Source organism: Panthera tigris, chromosome E2, assembly GCF_018350195.1.
Source record: "Panthera tigris isolate Pti1 chromosome E2, P.tigris_Pti1_mat1.1, whole genome shotgun sequence".
Classification (NCBI taxonomy): domain Eukaryota; kingdom Metazoa; phylum Chordata; class Mammalia; order Carnivora; family Felidae; genus Panthera; species Panthera tigris.
This window is the reverse complement of record NC_056674.1, coordinates 30,085,727-30,103,169: the sequence shown is the minus strand read 5'-3', so window position 1 is coordinate 30,103,169 and position 17,443 is coordinate 30,085,727. Positions and strand designations below refer to the sequence as shown.

The 17,443-nt window shown below is 41.9% G+C and overlaps 1 protein-coding gene across 2 annotated transcripts in view; it reads left to right on the top strand.

Moving 5' to 3' along the window:
• Positions 1-9,322, top strand: part of TOX3 (TOX high mobility group box family member 3) — a 106,934-nt gene extending 97,612 nt beyond the window's left edge. For both annotated transcript variants that reach the window (XM_042969246.1, XM_042969245.1), the window contains exons 5-7: positions 1,369-1,596; positions 3,142-3,222; positions 7,359-9,322. In XM_042969246.1, coding sequence (XP_042825180.1) covers positions 1,369-1,596; positions 3,142-3,222; positions 7,359-8,066 — 1,017 coding nt within the window. In that variant the 3' untranslated portion in view covers positions 8,067-9,322. The remainder of the gene's footprint in view (positions 1-1,368; positions 1,597-3,141; positions 3,223-7,358) is intronic.
• Positions 9,323-17,443: the final 8,121 nt, after the last annotated feature.

Below are 17,443 nucleotides of genomic sequence, written 5' to 3'. Positions count from 1 at the left end.
AGCGTGTGTAATAGCCCCGCCGAGAAGCGGACTTGGGATACCCCAACACATTGAGGGTCCAGAGCGCTCAGAAACAAGGCACTAATCAGTTTCCTCCCTGAGAATTTCAGTAATTGGATGGCGTTCCAAATGACTGTCATGCAGAAAGTAATGATACTCTCGGAAAATTTGAATTTAGGATTCAAGACTCAAGGCCATTAAGAACCAATCTGTCAGCAACTTGAGTCTATCTCTGTTGATCTTCCCCACGACTGGCTTTTAAAACTGGTCTTGTCAAACATTTCCGCATTCTTGATGAAGTTAACGGCAAAATGATCTTCAGTATAGTCCTATTATAATCTAGGGGGATAAAACAAGGCTGATGTATCTTTTCTCCTGCTTCTCTAATAAGGATACTTTACGATCACTGACGTTAGATAATGGTAGCAGCAGGTGACTCTGGAGCTCATTGGTATATCAATGTAGGGAGCTATACCCATGTCATGTCTGTGGTTTTGCTCTCAGAGAGTTTGTATGATAAGTATGTGTAAAGTATTTACTGTCTCTATGGCAGGATTCTTCTGGGCAGAGTTAGTCACCATATATCATAACTCTTTTCTTATCAGTCTTCTTTGTAGCCTGGGTGATTTTAAGTATCATTTATTGCTCTCAGACTGGTTTTTAGTTCAGTGAAGAATACCAATTTCCTTTCTATCTCCAGTTAAAGGAGTTTTGACATTTTTTTATGTTTCTTGTTATCCTATTCTTCAGAAAGTTTTAATTGCTTAAAGAAATAAAGACGACCTTTCTTTTATTGTGCAAGCTTAGGGATTGTAGCTACTTTCCACTGGCGTTTCTGGAGACCCATTAGCCAAGTAACATTCTGGTAAGATAAAACTTGAAGCTTCAAAAAATCGATTCAGACTGATCATATATATGGCAGGTGACTATGGCAAGGGACCTCATTTCAAATATCTGAATATGATCCACGTCCTGAATTATTATTTAGATTTACTTCCAATACCTCTGAAAATGTAAAATATTTTATGCGTACACATGTAATGCACACACACATACACACACACATGTGCACACACTTCATTGCCTGGTATAATGTTCTGTTTTTCATTACTCATAATTGCTATTTAGAGCATATGTTGTGAATGTATTGAAGATACTTCTGGGTCTCATTAATCAATGTTCTAAATGCTAATCTCTGCTGTCCAGTTAACTCTAAGAAAACTTACCCCTCCCCTGCTTTTGCCGGTGATTCATCCGTTGATGAATCTGGTTAACAAAACCTTAAAAGAACAATTGTGGCTCTGGTTAGGTCTTGCTGCCTTCTCTGCGAGTACATTCTAGGCAGTGAATTTTCTTCCTGCTTTGCAGGCCATTGGAGAGAAAAGAGCTGCTCCAGATTCTGGCAAGAAGCCCAAGACTCCAAAGAAAAAGAAAAAGAAAGATCCCAATGAGCCCCAGAAGCCAGTGTCAGCATATGCCCTGTTTTTCAGAGACACACAGGCCGCAATTAAAGGTCAAAACCCCAATGCAACCTTTGGAGAGGTCTCGAAAATCGTTGCATCTATGTGGGACAGCCTTGGAGAAGAACAAAAGCAGGTGAGGCAGAGATCCATTGTGACCATAAAATCAAGAAGTTACCAGAGTATTTCTTACATCTTCTCTGAGTGAATGTTCGCTTAATACGACTGTTTCCTATGAAGGCCTTTCTAAGCTGTGGAATTTAGAGACGCAGTTGTGTAAATCTAAGCCGCTCCCCAGGTATATGGATTTCTCGGTCCCCCTTAAGGGTTCGTGTTGGGAACCCATTCAGTGGAGAAATGGGGGAAATTCACGCAATATCCTGCAAGCATAAACTTTTGATGATCATCGTTTCACGTTAGATAATGTGGTATTTGCCCCCTTGGTTCAGAAAGGGCACTACAAACCGATCAGGACCATCCCTCTTGCCTTTTCTCTGATCATCTTCCCGATTGTGCCGTCCCGGTGGGTTTCCAAACTTTGAAGCCGCCTCTGCGAGTCTCAGTACTGTCCCCGGGCATTCAAAATTTTATTCCAAGTTCATTTGAAAGCTTGGCTGTATGAGATGTATTGAGAGATTACCAAGCCGGTGGGAGATACTTCCTTTGGGGCCTCACCTCCTATGCTTCCCTTGAGGCTCTTCCACAGAAAGGGAAGTAAGAATGGCTTCCCCGCACCTCGCATGAAACTCCAGTGACCATTAATGGGATTTCGCGTTATGTGTGCTCAGATGACCAGACCTCCCTTAGGAATAAAATGGAATAGCCATTTCGGGCACGAGGAGTGCCAAGGCCTCGAGTTTTCTTTTACGAATCATGACCTCATTCCTACTCGCTGGTGACTCTGGGATGGTGCAGCTATAGAATTTGCCCATTTGCGGTGAGCTTATTGTTGTAGGTGGCGCACTGATTTTCTGTCCCAGAAATGTAATCCTCAGGGACTGCCAAAGCTGCTGCGTCTTTTACCTCTGGAGAAAAAGGCAGTTGCACTTGGGTCTAACACACTACCGTCAGATACCGTTAAGAAAAGGAAGAGCAAATCATGGGATCTGTTTGTGTAACTCGTTGGCCTCACTAATGGAAATTTACCACCTTTTAACTATTTCTGCGTTGTTTTTTGTTTTTTTCCTTCAGAAGAAAACCGCTAGTTCCATCTTTTTCTCTTACGTCTTCGCACACCGTACCTGTTGTTGGTGGTATTTTAATCTTCTTACTTGGTGCAGGTTAGACGTGTGTCAGGGCGAAAGAAGATACTGATGGGGAAACTCGTGATTTCCTGTGATTTGAACGATTGGTAGCAAATTTTGCTTTTTGCTATACCCCATCCGCTGCCTTAATGCGAGGCCCTCAGCTGGCTCTCTCAAGGCATCTAGGCCACAACCTGAAATCTTTTTTTCTCATTTATCATCGTAAACATCCAAATTGTGCTCCTGTGAGGATGGCAGGGTTTTGTTTTCGTGTGTGTGTGTGTGTGTGTGTGTGTGTGTGTGTTTTCACGTTTAAAAACCAAAGCCACTGAAACCAGCTTTCTCTGTGAGTTACGTTGTGACCCAATTTGTGCGGCCGTTCTTTTATGGCTGAGAATTTGTAGGCTAACGGTGATGCTAATTGTGTCTTTTAATAGGTTTATAAAAGGAAAACGGAAGCTGCCAAAAAAGAATACCTGAAGGCCTTGGCTGCGTACAGGGCCAGCCTCGTTTCTAAGGTAAACCCGTGCAGGAACGGCCAGTCTCTGAGTTACAGTGTTGAAAACAGCCCAGTGCACTGAACACATACAGGCAGCTCCCCTTTACAGTTGGTAAAAAAAAGAGAAAAAAAAAAGGCGTCTTGAACAATTCATTAGCTTATTTGTTCCCATTGGAGATTACCTCAGTGATGGCATGAAAAATAGGAGTTCAGTTAAACCGCTGCATCTCCATTGTTTCCAGAAGCTTCACTTTATGTGTGTTGAGACTGTTTAACAAAGCACAAAAATTAAAGACCGATCTCGAATAGCCTCTCATTTTTGCTTTTTGTCAGGGACTGGGATCGGTGTCCGTGTCCTCCATTTAAACTGGGCGGTATTTTGGTCAGGCGGTTTGCGACATCCCATCATAAATTCTCGAGTGCTTCTATTATTGTCCTAGGGGATGTTGCAATTTGACCAAACTGTCCCACATCATATACATAAATAAACCTCACGACTTTTTAAAATAAAATTAGGCTCCAAATACTTAAAAAAAAAAAAGGACGTATATATGTATTTTACATAGAGGAGCAAATGGGCCCTGATGTATTATAAAATGCACCAGTATCCCAAAGCAAATGTCACTCTGGATTATTATTACCTTGATCCAAAAGGAGTGTGAGCAATTACGTTATATTTTAACATTTAATTAACTTTGTCTTTAGCCTCTCAAGAATTTTGAGAGGCTTTGGGGAGAATAATTTGAACTAATGTTTTTGCTCTTGATATATTTCGTCTGGCAATCAGGGCTTCATTTCCACTGTCATGCTTGTTGCCAGAAGTACCACACAAGGCTGCAGGGCATGGTGGGTGTTGCTGGCAAAGCCATTTCAAAAGGGGCTACTTCCGGGGCACCTGGGTGGCTCAGTCGGTTAAGTGTCCAACTCTTGGGTTTCGCCCAGGTGATGATCTTGAGGTTCGTGAGTTCGAGCCCCGTGTCAGGCTGCAGAGCCTGCCTGGGATTCTCTCTCGTCTCTCTCTGCCCCTCCGCTGCTGGCTCGCTTTTTCTCTCTCTCTCAAAATAAACAAACTTTAAAAAAAATTTAAAAAGGGCTTCATTCCTTTTTTCTCTTCTTCCCCTGAGTTGTTTCTTCTTTATATTAAGATCCACTAGCAGCAGCAGCTCAAATCAGATCAAGAGGGGTCCCCCTTGTTTAGCTGTCCGCTGTTGGGACAACTTCTACGTCATTAGAAAGAGAATACAAACATTCATGAGGTCAATAGTGAGACCTTTTTCTGAGACACTGGAAGACACACATTAAAAGATGTACCAGTTCTGGACTCAGATTTGCCTACTGGCAGAACACAGCCGAATGTGTAGGCTACTGATGTTAAGAATGGAGGTATAGTTGGCTAATTAGATAGAGTGACCCGGCTAGAGGAGCAGTGCACATGTACTTCCTAAGTGGATCATTTATTCATTCATTTACCCAGAAGCAGGCATAGGTGATCTTTGTGTATTAGAGCATGAATAATTGACCACACATGGATTTCAGCCAAGAGGCAATATCTCAAAAGACATCCAGAAAATAGCAACCATGATTGGGCTCATTGAGTCTGTGACTGATGTGGAAGGGATACCATAAAAGTTATACATCGGGGACTACAGTCACAATTCAGAAGTATGTCAGAATAAAGCTTAGTGAGTCCCCCAAACCAACAGGATGGAATTTAAAAGAATAAATATAAAGCAGTGTTTGTTTGGGGTATTTGGGTTTTTGTTTTTGTTTTTGTTTTTTTCACTAAGTTAGTGCAGTTTGAGAGCATCCTTCATTTATATTCAGAGTCCTGGCAGGTACCTAAAATAGTCCGTGAAGTAGAAGTTCAGAATAATTTCAGTCCGAACCAAAAGTGTAAAATAGCTTCTAATGTGATGATCTCACAGGAAATAGTATCTAATTGTACAGCATGGTGATTAGACCACATCTGAAGTATCGGTTCCATTTTGGAATCCACAATTTAAAGGGGCATGGTAACCAACCAACAAAAGTTAATAGAAGCTTAATATTAAAACACAGGGAGGGGGCGCCTGGGTGGCGCAGTCGGTTAAGCGTCCGACTTCAGCCAGGTCACGATCTCGCGGTCCGTGAGTTCGAGCCCCGCGTCAGGCTCTGGGCTGATGGCATGGCTCGGAGCCTGGAGCCTGTTTCCGATTCTGTGTCTCCCTCTCTCTCTGCCCCTCCCCCGTTCATGCTCTGTCTCTCTCTGTCCCAAAAAAATAAATAAAAAATGTTAAAAAAAATAAAAAAAAAAAAAATAAAACACAGGGAGTAAACCTGGCAGGCAAGCAAGAACTCTTTCCACTCGCCCACCCATTTCTCTTCACCAGTGCGGTGGTGTCTTAAAGGCACACTGGTGTGATTGGCCAGGTGTCTAAATACAGACTTCCCTTGCAGTTTCATCCTTAAGACTAGCTGGGTGATTTTTAAATATTAGAATATATAAGAATTGTTTTCCTGTTTATATGTAGAACACTGTGTGTATTCTACCTTATGGGTGATTTAATAGTTTTTTAAAGATGATTAATGAGTCTTTGCAGGCTTCTTCTTACCTGAGGACTTTAGAACGTGAACCTCCAGTAGGCATGTAACCCACCAAGCTTCCGTAAAAAATCGGAGAGCTGTCCGCCGATAGCTGGTGTGTCGCCATGATGATGTGTTCAAACATAATCCATCAACAATGGCCTCTCCTCCATTGAGTGACTGTCAACATAAGATCACCACTCATAAGATCCTTCTACTAGTAGAGTTTATAAATGGGAGTAATAAAAAGCTGGAAGTAAACATGCAGTATCATTGAAGAGTGGATGCCAGCTTGATGCCTCCAAGGTGCTCCCACTCTCCCCTTCCAAAAACACCTAAGTTTGTGAAGAACAAGAGAAGAAAAGAGCCAGTAAGAGCAATCACTTCAATCACGGTTACATTAGTAAAAGAATTTATCTTTGTGGAGGTGATTACGTATTTTTAGTGCAAAATGTAATAGCCTCTCTCCGTGTTGAGCCTCAGATCAGATCAGTTGTTTATCTTATGACAGGGTATTCAGACACCCGAGTGTTGAACGTTCTCCCCTGACCTAGGACTCCTGTGATAAATTCTGGAAATCTTTGAAGATCTTGGGTAAACTAAAACATCTCTTAAGCCATAAAATACTTGCATTTAGTATCTCTAAGGAATTCAGTGACATTCCTCCTATATTCAAGTGAGCATTGTCATACACTGCCTGGAAGTGTAGGGCTTTGACATTTTCTAGTAGTAGTTTTCTGGTGATAATTGTTAATTAATAAAAAATAGCTAACATTTACTAAAGGCGTCCCCTGTGCCACACGCTATTCTAAATGCTTGACAACATAGGAATTAATTTAATTCTCACAACCTCTACATAAGGTAAATACCATAACACCCCGTTTTATAGGTAAGGAAACTGAGGAACAGGTGGGTGAATTAACTTGCCCAGAGTCATGAAGCTGCCAAGTAGTGGGGCACAATTTGAACTCCCCGGCAATCTATTGTCTTTTCAGTATGAGTCATAGTGATGAGGGTTAGCTCAGGCTTCACTGCTGGAGGTATGTCGTTTCTTGAACACGTGTATCAGTTATCTTTTGCTACCTTGTGCTGTGTAACACCCAGCCACAAAGCCCAGTGACTTGAAAAGACAAGCATGTGTCTCAGAGGGCGCCAGTGAACTGGCTGGTTCTTCAATCCAGGCCTGACTGGGCAGGATCCACCAGTCCTGCTCATTGGTCTGCAGTCGGCAGGGGGGTTGGACCTGGCTGGGGCTCGTTCACCGACAAGGCAGTTGGCTGGCTGGCTGGCTTTTGAGTGGTGACTGGGCCCTGTGCCCCTTGTCACGCACATGGTGATGGCAGATGCCTAGAGAGGGTACAAGGCCAGCCCGATTCAAGGGGTAAGGAATTTGACTCTACCTTTTGGGGGGGGGGGGGGGGGGGAGGGGGGGAGCTGAAAAGTCAAAGGACAGGAAAATGGGAGTCCAGGGAAGAAAAATGGTGGTCATTTTTTTTTTTTTTAAACCAATTTGCAGTACTTAAAAAAAAACAGTTGACTGTTTTAAATTCTTGGGTATTTTAATATCCGGGGATTTTCTCCCCCCAAATGCAGGCTGCTGCCGAATCCGCAGAAGCCCAGACCATTCGCTCCGTTCAGCAGACCCTGGCGTCCACCAATCTGACATCCTCGCTCCTTCTCAACCCTCCGCTGTCGCAGCACGGGACCGTATCCGCCTCACCTCAGACTCTCCAGCAGTCGCTCCCCAGGTCCATCGCCCCCAAACCCCTAACCATGAGACTCCCCATGAACCAGATCGTCACGTCGGTCACCATCGCCGCCAACATGCCCTCGAACATTGGGGCCCCGCTGATAAGCTCCATGGGGACGACCCTGGTGGGCTCGGCGTCCTCCGCCCAGGGGAGCCCTTCCGTGCAAACCCAGCAGCAGCACCTGCAGAGGCAGCAGCAGCAGCTCCAGCAGCACCAAATGCAGCAGCAGCTCCAGCAGCAGATGCAGCAGCAGCATTTCCAGCACCACCTGCAGCAGCACCTGCAGCAGCAGCAGCAGCAGCACCTGCAGCAGCAGCTCAGCCAGCAGCAGCTGCAGCAGCAGCTCCAGCAGCAGCTCCAGCTGCAGCAGCTGCAGCAGCACATGCAGCACCCGCCTCAGCCCTCTCCTCGGCAGCCCTCCCCGGTCACCTCCCAGATGACGTCCCCCATCCCCGCCATCGGGAGCCCGCAGCCAGCCTCTCAGCAGCACCAGTCACAGATACAGTCTCAGCCACAGACTCCGGTGTTGTCCCAGGTCAGTATTTTCTGAAGGCGCCCGCGCGGCAGGCGCGCCCGGATTGGCGCGCGCGCGCGCGCGCGCGCGGAGGCGAGTGGCGGAGGAGGGTAACCCGAACGCGGCCGAAGCTTGTAAGTGGCGGTCGGTTATGCAGAAACGTGTCACAGATCACATGGTCCTCTCAAGTGTCTATTAGATAGGCAATAAGAACACAGTGTAGCCGAGTATCACCTTCTAGCTGACTGTAAATCACTTTGTTTTTAAACAAGAAAAGCCGTGCTCTTTTATGTGATGCCTTTTTTATTTATTCAGGCTATACCTACAATATGTGAATCAAACCGTTTAATGAATCCTGGGACGTACTGAGGACTCTAAACTGGCCTCTCTGAGTCATAGAAAACGGCCTTATTTCTCCAGAAGTGAATAAACCGCACTTCCAGGCTATTTGAACTTCCGGAGCCCTAAAAATAAAAAGCACAGTGGTAATTACCTGACATAGGAAGATCCAGTTTCATACAAACATTTGTATGACGTGAATAGTTGATGGCATTTTTTTGTCATGAAAAAAAAGATAATGTAAATCACAGACTTTTGCCAAAGCTCTTATTTTTTTTTTCCTAAATCTCTCCAGAAAAAAAAAAAAAATACAAGTGATTAGATTCAATTATTGACTTATTTCCACTTTTTTAACCCATGACTTCTCCAAATCAAACCACAGTATATGTTGTAACGATATCTATGGCCACTGTTAGCCCATTATGTTCATCCCAATTAGAAGAAAAGAATGTGAATATTATATTCTGTGTTTTGAGTGACAAGTTTCGAAAATAAAAACACTGTATTTTTAAAAGGGAAATGCACTTAAATGAAAACAGTTATTACAAAAGTTAAGATTTAAAAAAAAATGCAAGAGTTTTTATTATGATGTAATACCGGTAGAATATTTAAAAGGCGCACCACATCTGAATAATCAATGTAAATATTTTCTTTCAAAGTTGTAAGTTTTCATATCATGTGTTGTAAAGTTTTCATACATGAGGCTTTAACGTAAACACTGGTGACATAAACCATTCATTGCTACGTTGCTTATTGTGTTTTTATGCTGTTTTATACTTTTTTATGAGTTATGATAGCAGCGATTAAGTTGTTTGTATTTTGCTTAACTAAAACAAAAAATGCTTTTATCTTGCTATAGAATAAACACATTTCAGTAAAAACTGTGGACTGTATTTTGATGCAACAACCAGGAAAATGTTCACTTTTCAAATAAAATGATATGTCAAATTTCACTTTCGGTTCCTTGAATACGTATACGATGGGAAAACAGGCCACCTACCAACTTTTCTTGAGCCAACGCATCATACTCTGTTTTCAATCGGAAATCGGATACTCATTGCAAAGAATTCGGGTTGCGTGGCCCACACCCAGGACCTCTTAAAAAATGGAAAATATTTTTTTTAACGATCCTTTTGTTAAGATGCAAGTGACAGGTAAGTATAGGGGAAAAGGCAATTGTCTTCTCTTTGGGGCCAGAACTTGCCGGCAGTGTGTTGGTACTGCTGGTAAAAGGAGTGGCAAATGCTGATTCTTAAGCCAAAATAATTATTTCAGTGCTCATTTCTTCCCCCCATTTCTTGCTCTGTAGTGGCTCCTCTTTGAGAACAGTGTGACCACTATCCCCAGTTGTCTTGCATGATTAATTACAGCATCTGTCCTGTCAGAAGCTATAATGAAGAGGTCTTGATAAAAATTGCAAATTACCACTGGCAACAGTCTTAAACTGTTTATGATAAAATGAAAATTAAAAACAGCAAGTGTCAGCCCTGACCAGAATCCTAATCTAGGAAACATGAGGGTGTGAGTAGGGTGTCCGTAGCTCCCGTGCACAAGACATTCAGACATAATGGAATATGGATTCCTCAAAGTTGTTGTTGTATTTTCAAAGAATATTTACTGTATGTTGTGGGCTATGAATAATGAATTCAGCTTTCAATATTTCATAGTCCTCTCGTACTCTGTATTATGTACAAATATTGAACAGCAAGAGATTCTAATTATAAATTTATAGATTTCTTGCTGTAGAAAAATTTATGTCTAAATTGAAGCTTTTCATAAGATGTATTAGTTGACAGGTATCAGTGTTCAAACAGTCTTAGAATGATGCCTAATCACATCTACAAGGAGGCAATTGTGTTCCACAAAGAAATGATCTGCTTGCCTCGGACCCATCAGAAGGAGAGCTGATGGTAAGAGATTTTCTGTGAATTGAAACTAACATTACATAACAATAAGAACCATTTTATATTCTGTTGTGAAACCTTTAGACAAACGTCTTCAAAATTAATTGCTAAACTACATGTGACAGTAATTGTGTATTAGTTCTGTCATTGTCATTTTGAAAACCCATGAAGTATTGCTTGGGAAAAAAATGTCACTAGTGATAAGACTTAATTGCAAGCGAAGTCTGTTTTCAACTGTTTGCAGTTAGAAGCAGGTGTTGTAACATCTATTAAATGATTTTGTAAATCTTGGGTTTTATCACATTTGATTAAATGCTGCTAAGCCACTGACGGTCAATTTCAAGGCAAAAAAAAAATAGCTTAATTACGACAGTTTAAGAAAATTAATCATCAGGCAAAACTGTATGTTTAAAATGTCAAAAAGCTTGAATCATGAAAAGAATTCTCCAACCTTGTCACCAGATTATTTTTCTCAGAATTCACTAAGGCATATTATGAATCAACTTGTATTTCAATGTATACATGTGACTGGTTCCTATTCCTGAGAAGTCAGTAAGTACTGGCTGTACTTTTTGTTGTTGTTGTTGTTACAGGTCAGAAATAAATCAGGGTAATGAAAAATAGACATGAGAAATGTGGTATCTGATTAGTGGGATTTCTAAATGGTCTAACTGCCTTCCCTCCTAAGCGGTCTCGGGACGTGAAGGAGGCCCCTCCGCACCCCCGCCCCCGCCTCTACCGCGCACACCTTTTCACTCCCCCTGCCCGGTGTGCGTTGTTTTGTTACTCTAGCTGAATACATTCCCTTTTTTTGCATTAACCTGTACTGCTGTATGATGGGGGAACATAAGGAGTTTTCATTTTTAGCTGACACGGGGTCATTAGTTCCCAACTCAAAGAACAAAAGCTTAAATGCCTTCGTGCAGCATAATTTTTGCAATTTATTACCACCTGACGGAGGTTTGAAGGCGTTCTAGACAGATGGATTAATATCTCGAGCTTAAGTAGAACTCCTCTGCTGTGTCCATTCAGCGGGTTTCAGACATCTGAATGGTTTCTTTCCCGTAACTCACTTCATGGAGCATTTTTCAGCACTGGACTTCAATCTAACCTTTCCTTCCACCCACCCCCCCACCCCCTTTGTTTGGCTTTTGTTTTGCAACAGCTGTTATTATCGTTTTTGGTCAGCTGTGATTGCTGGAGGCAAAATAGGACCAGATGGTGTTTTGCTATGCATGAATGGCGAGTTAGAGGCGTTGAGATTGAATAGGCCAAGTTTGAATGGTGTCGGTTCACCACCTGCCTGCCTGGGCTGTGGCACACACATCACAGTGGCAGGATCCGCCGCCGATCTACTAGAATCGGATGGGAAAGTGGGGCGCCGGGGTGGATTTTCCCCATATTTATTGATCTTCCATGCACTAACAGAATAATGCAGTGTACTGTCAATTTGAGTTAATTGGATATGACACAGCATGGGCGCGTAATCTATCACTCTAGAATTCTGGTTCACTGTAAGGATTTCATTGCTCACGCAGACACACACACACACAGAGCAGAAATTAATGGGCTAAGTAGACACAAGTTTAAAAAAAAAAAAACAAGTCTGTCTAAAATTATAGACTCACAAGTCTAAGGTTGAGGTTTTGGAAGGAGAAGACCTCTCAGGATTTGTGTCAGCTAATAACGCAAGGTAAAGAAGGGCCACGATTCTAGTATGTTTACAGAGCCCTCCTATTTGTCAGTTACCCGTCAAGTGGTGCACATTTAGAAGAAATGTGCCTTGGTAGGAAAACCGCACAGATTCACAACCAGATTAGAATCCTCTTAGAAAACATTCCTAGATAGAATTTTCTCGTCACCCCCCTCAAATATAGTTAGTTTTGCTGACCATCTGAAGTAAATTTAGGGATAAACACTATCCCTGAATTTTAAAGTCCGTGAACGGCTTAACCCATGTTGCTTAGGATCCTACAGGTGTGACGGGTTTGTGTGTGCCAGCGTGTTGGAGGAAAAGCTTAACCACCCACGAAACGTGGAGTTAGATATGCAGACAGGCAACTCCCATTTGCCTACGGCCCTAATTACTTAAATTTACTTCTGCTACATGCAAAACACTGTGATAGGTCCCAAAGGAGATGGGAAAATAAACAAGGCCTTCTGTTTACTTTGTATATGTTTGAAATCTTCCATAGTAAAGGTTTAAAAAAATAAACAGATAATAAGCCATCTTCAACATCAGTAGCTTTTTTTTTTAATTTATTTTTTATTTTTTATTTTTTTATCGTGGTGGAGAAATGTACCCAGCAGACAGAATATGAACATGACAATAAGAGACAAAACAAACTAAGCAAATTGTTCTGGGTGATTGTATTTTTGTTTTTGTTTTGTTTTGTTTTTTGGTTTTTTTTTTTTTTTTTTTTTTTTGGTACTCGAAGAAACTGAAAATTTATTTAGAAAGGGAAGAGATTGTAATTGGTTAGGGGTGTTAGGGAAGGCTGCATGGAATCATCGGTGTTTAAGATGTGCCTTGAAGTTTGGGTGGATTTCAGTGGGCCGGGATGGAAGTCCTATCCTGGTAGAAGGAGATGACTCCGGACAACAGGAAGCAGGAGAAAAGCCATTCATGTTGAAATCACAAGCACCATCAAAGCAGCAGTAGACAGTATAGCAGACTGGCTACACAGTGCTTCTGGGGAGGTGAGCAGGAGAAAGTTCTAGAAAGGAAGTTAGAAGTTGGATTTGTAGAAGGTCTTGCAAGCCTGGTGAGGGACTTAAAAAGCACTGAAGTTGTCCAAATGAGGAAGGTATGATCAAGATTGATTAAATGCATGCAGGATTGTATCAACCGACTTTTGAGAACGTGGTATCCAGTTGGCTTTAAAGCAGAATGAAAATGGAACAGGATTCCCACTTGAACATATATCTCAAAATTTTAATTATTCACATACCTAAATAAAGCTATCACTTCATGCTCTCTCACCTCACCCCACCCCTGTCTCCCTGGTGCAAGAATACACCAATGACAGAGCCAAAGGAAGGCATTTTTGGCGACAACTGTAGAATAAGCCTTGTCCCTACATTAGCATCAAGAGGGAAATCATTTTTCTGTGTTTCTGCTATGAAAAGAAAGCTATTTTCACCACTGGTAAAAAGTACCTCTCGGTGCTTGAACTCCAATGTGATGCATGATGAAAAGAAGCCCTTGCTTTGTGGCCGAGTAAAACCTCAGGCAGGCAGCACTGGGAGGGATGTTGCTTATGGTCTCAATTTCATTTCAAAGAAGAACCTTCACAGATAGAAAATGTGAATGTGGCTGTAGACTTCTTAGCAGAGGAATAATGCTCTTTTGTAAAACATCTCATTATCCTGAGCATTTGTATAGTGCTCTGCACTTTTCAAAGCCGTTCCCTCGCTAGATAGGGCAGGGGTTAACCCCATGTAACAAATTAGGAAACTGAGGCACAGAGGGACTTGTCACATGTTCTAATATCTCTGCTTATAAGAGGCACGGTCAGAACTGGAATGGAAATATTCTCATTGTAGATCTGCTTTTTCATCTTTTTAATATTTATTTATTTATTTTGAGAGGGGGGAGAGAGGGAGGGTGCGCATGCATTCACGTGTAGGTGGGGGAGGGGCAGAAAGAGAGGGAGACAGAATCCCAAGCTGGCTCCACACTCTCAATGCAGAGCCCGACACGGGGCTCTATCCCACAAACCTTGAGATCGTGACCTGAGCTGAAATCAAAAGAGTCTGGAGCTTAACCAACTGAGCCACCCAGGCACCCCCTTTTTTAATGTTTATTTGTTTATTTTGTCATCTCCTGATATTTGTATATGAATGCTATGTCAAAGACATATATTTATATCTGTTACATATCTGTCTATAGACTATGTTGATAAGTGTGTGGATAGTAGATATAGCTAGATAATGGATGATGGATGATGACAGATGATAGATACATAGATAGCTACATAGATAGATGATAGACAGATGACAGAAATCCATCAATACAAAAAAGAATAAGTAACCCATGTTTTCCTCATGGTTGGACAGTCTGTAAACCAGGGTGAATGCCACCTAGTCTGTGTTCTCCACGGAGCATAACGCCACATGGCAGTTTTTTCAGTGTGAATACTTTCCAGTCTGATTGTTTTCTCTACCAAGGTCTCTCTGTAATTATTTTGTATTCAGGCAAACAGCTTTGACCTGTGGTGTTCGAGCGTTAGGGCTGGAGGCACCACAAAAGTGCCAACGCATACTATCCCACTGCGCGTGTAAAAAGAGGGGGAAAAAAATCGGGTTTTAAGGAAGATGGAGATGGATGAACATCAGGTAGATGTGGGTTGTTATGCATTATTTAAGGCATCCAGTGAATCCATATTGAGCATGGGAAATCAATGACTCTATAGGGAGTGCATCTCCTTGGGGATTATGCAGTGCTGACCCTGCCTACTGCTTTGTGAGTTACCACTCCATTTCCAAGACTACAGCCCCCCCCCCCCGCCCCCTGGGCTAGGTGGGGTGTGTTCTGCCACAGTCCACCACTTGTTAAAGGAAATAACAGGGATGAGGACCTCTCTCATCCTTTGTCCCTTATCTGCAAGAATTTATTATTGCCTTAACTTTAAACGAACAGAGCTCTAAAGCTATCTTTGCAAACAGTCACTTGGTAAGATTGAATAGAAATGAATGACAATTCCAACTTACTCACCCAGAAGACCAGGCATGAGCACTCTGGTGAATAAATATTTGGGGACTTTCATTTGCAAGGTGTTTGAGTGACTTACACGGAGTCAACAGAGTCTCGGTTATTTTGAGAGCCACATCTTAGGTTTATTTTCAGATTTTTGGCCTACTTTTTTCTTTCTGGTCAGTTTGCTTGCATCCAAGGGTCTGTTGTTACCGATAGGTACTTTTTGATAACAAAAAGATTCTTTTTGATAACATTCCTTGTTACCTGTCATCCCTCTGACACAGAGAGGGAGTCTTAATTTTCACTTTGTCACAATGAGTGAACACGATGCCATGTTCTAAACCTGCCTTAATTGGTAATTTGCAAATTTGATACAAGATCTTAGTCCAAATCATTCAGGCCTGCTGTTCTACCCTCGCCCTCTCTCTGCTCATTCTTAATCCTCTCCTCTGTAATTGCTATTGAGTATGTAGGATCCCAGGGGACAAATAATAGCATCTGAGGAAATTACCTACATGTAGTCCGACCTCGTGTGTGCTTTTTTGGATGCCAAATTAAGGTATCCATCTTCGGATGTTTGGACAGTTACCTGGAAGGACTGGCACCATTTTCTCCATAATAACACTTTTATAAATTGTGTCCAAATGCTGGCATACCTAGCATGGGATTTTGCTAATGATGTTCAGAATATTGTGGCCAACGAATGTCAGTACAGCTATATAGTCCTTTTCAAAGCAGAACATAATTCCATGGGGGAAATGCGTATCCTTTTATGTGCAGAAAATAAAATCACTGTTGCTTATGCTATTTGGAGGTAGAAATTTCTTACCAAAAAAAAAAAAGTAAGTTTTCTCACAGTTTAAATCCTAAAATCTTAGTTAGCAAGGAGATTGGGACTATTATCAGGAAAATTTTTCAGGATTTAAATGTGCAAAGAAAAGGTGGCAATGATATTTGCTTCTAGACTATCAAGGTCCCCAAAATGGGCTGCTTGGCCTCAATCAACTACGGGACAAAAGCAACCAGTCAAAGCAGATGACTCTTCAGAATGGGTGCAAATAATCCTTTTTGGATTGGGCTTACTTTCTGTGAAGAAATTTGTTTGTTTACTTCTAGGTTGTGCCTGAAGTTTGTTTATTGCTGAAGAACATTGTCATGGACAAAAATATGTGCTTTGTTTATATTTGGAACAAAATAGGAAGGTCAGACTCTTGAGAAGTTTAGGTAACCCTCTACAGAGGTTTCTATCCTTTGAACCAAACACTGTTCTAAGATCAGAGTCACGTTTCTTAAAGTTGTTTTCTGGAATTGCTAAATATTTTTACGGGGTGAGGGGCCTCTTTGGGAGGAAACCTTCATTTGGGGATTTCTGGAGGAGAAACTGGTACCCCACGACCTCATAGCACTTCACCAAGGGAAATTCAGGAAGCACCAGTTGGCCAATTTCAAGTGCTTACATCACTGCCACACGTACGAGAAATGAACAGAACTCTGCAGAGCATATTAAGTGTACTCAGTGCTCCACCAATACTCTGACAAGTGTCAGCGGTCTGCACACAGGGGCCACAAGTCCTGCAAAGAACCTGAGCTCACAGGTAAGTAGCCTGTGTGTCAACGCAACAGAACTCAGCCCAGGAAGGAGGTGATCGTTGAATTCCTGTGGTTTGGCAGGGGGGGCCCGGGGAACAGCCATGAAACTGCTTGGCCCCAGAACTAATAAGCTGCATTTTGTAAGCCTGTATTCTTCAAGCAACTAAGAGTTTTATGTTTGATACAGATGGTGTTTATATGGAGTATACGAGCTCAGCGTGAGAAGTAGTCATAAAACAGACTGGGGCTTGGTATAATTATTCACAATTACTATTGTATAATTGGATGCCGTAACTATTATATAAAAAATATTTTAAGAAGTAGACTCTGCTCATACTTTCATAATAGTTCTTAACAATAAGAGACATATGCTGTAAACATCGTAACATATTTTATGGTGTTTACAAACTTCTACAAGGTTTGGCAAAGTTGCAAATATAAAAAGGCCAGGTTCTCTCTCTTGCGTTCTCAGGAGGACCGGTGGCCCTGGTCACTTCTGGTAGCAAGCCACCCGGGGACTTAGGGGGCCAACTGCTCTAGGCCACTCAAACGAATGGATAGTTGTGGCTAACAATATTTCAGCAGTTAAAAAAAGAGAAAAAAAAAATGGGTCTGTTCTGCGGAAATTACCAAGTTCTTCAGTTTTTTTTTTTTTTCCAAGCAAAGTTCTGTTATGCCACATTGTCACAACTGGTGCATCACATAATGCTTATTCTAATGTTTCTGGATGGAATTAGTGAATCTACAGACATCAGATCATTATACACATAAACGCTTATGTCTTCTAATAGGAAGAAAAGACGAGCCTATGTCCCTCTCACCCCCAAGCTACAAAACAGGCACGGAGAAAATTCATTAGCGTTTTAAGCGAAACTTCATTT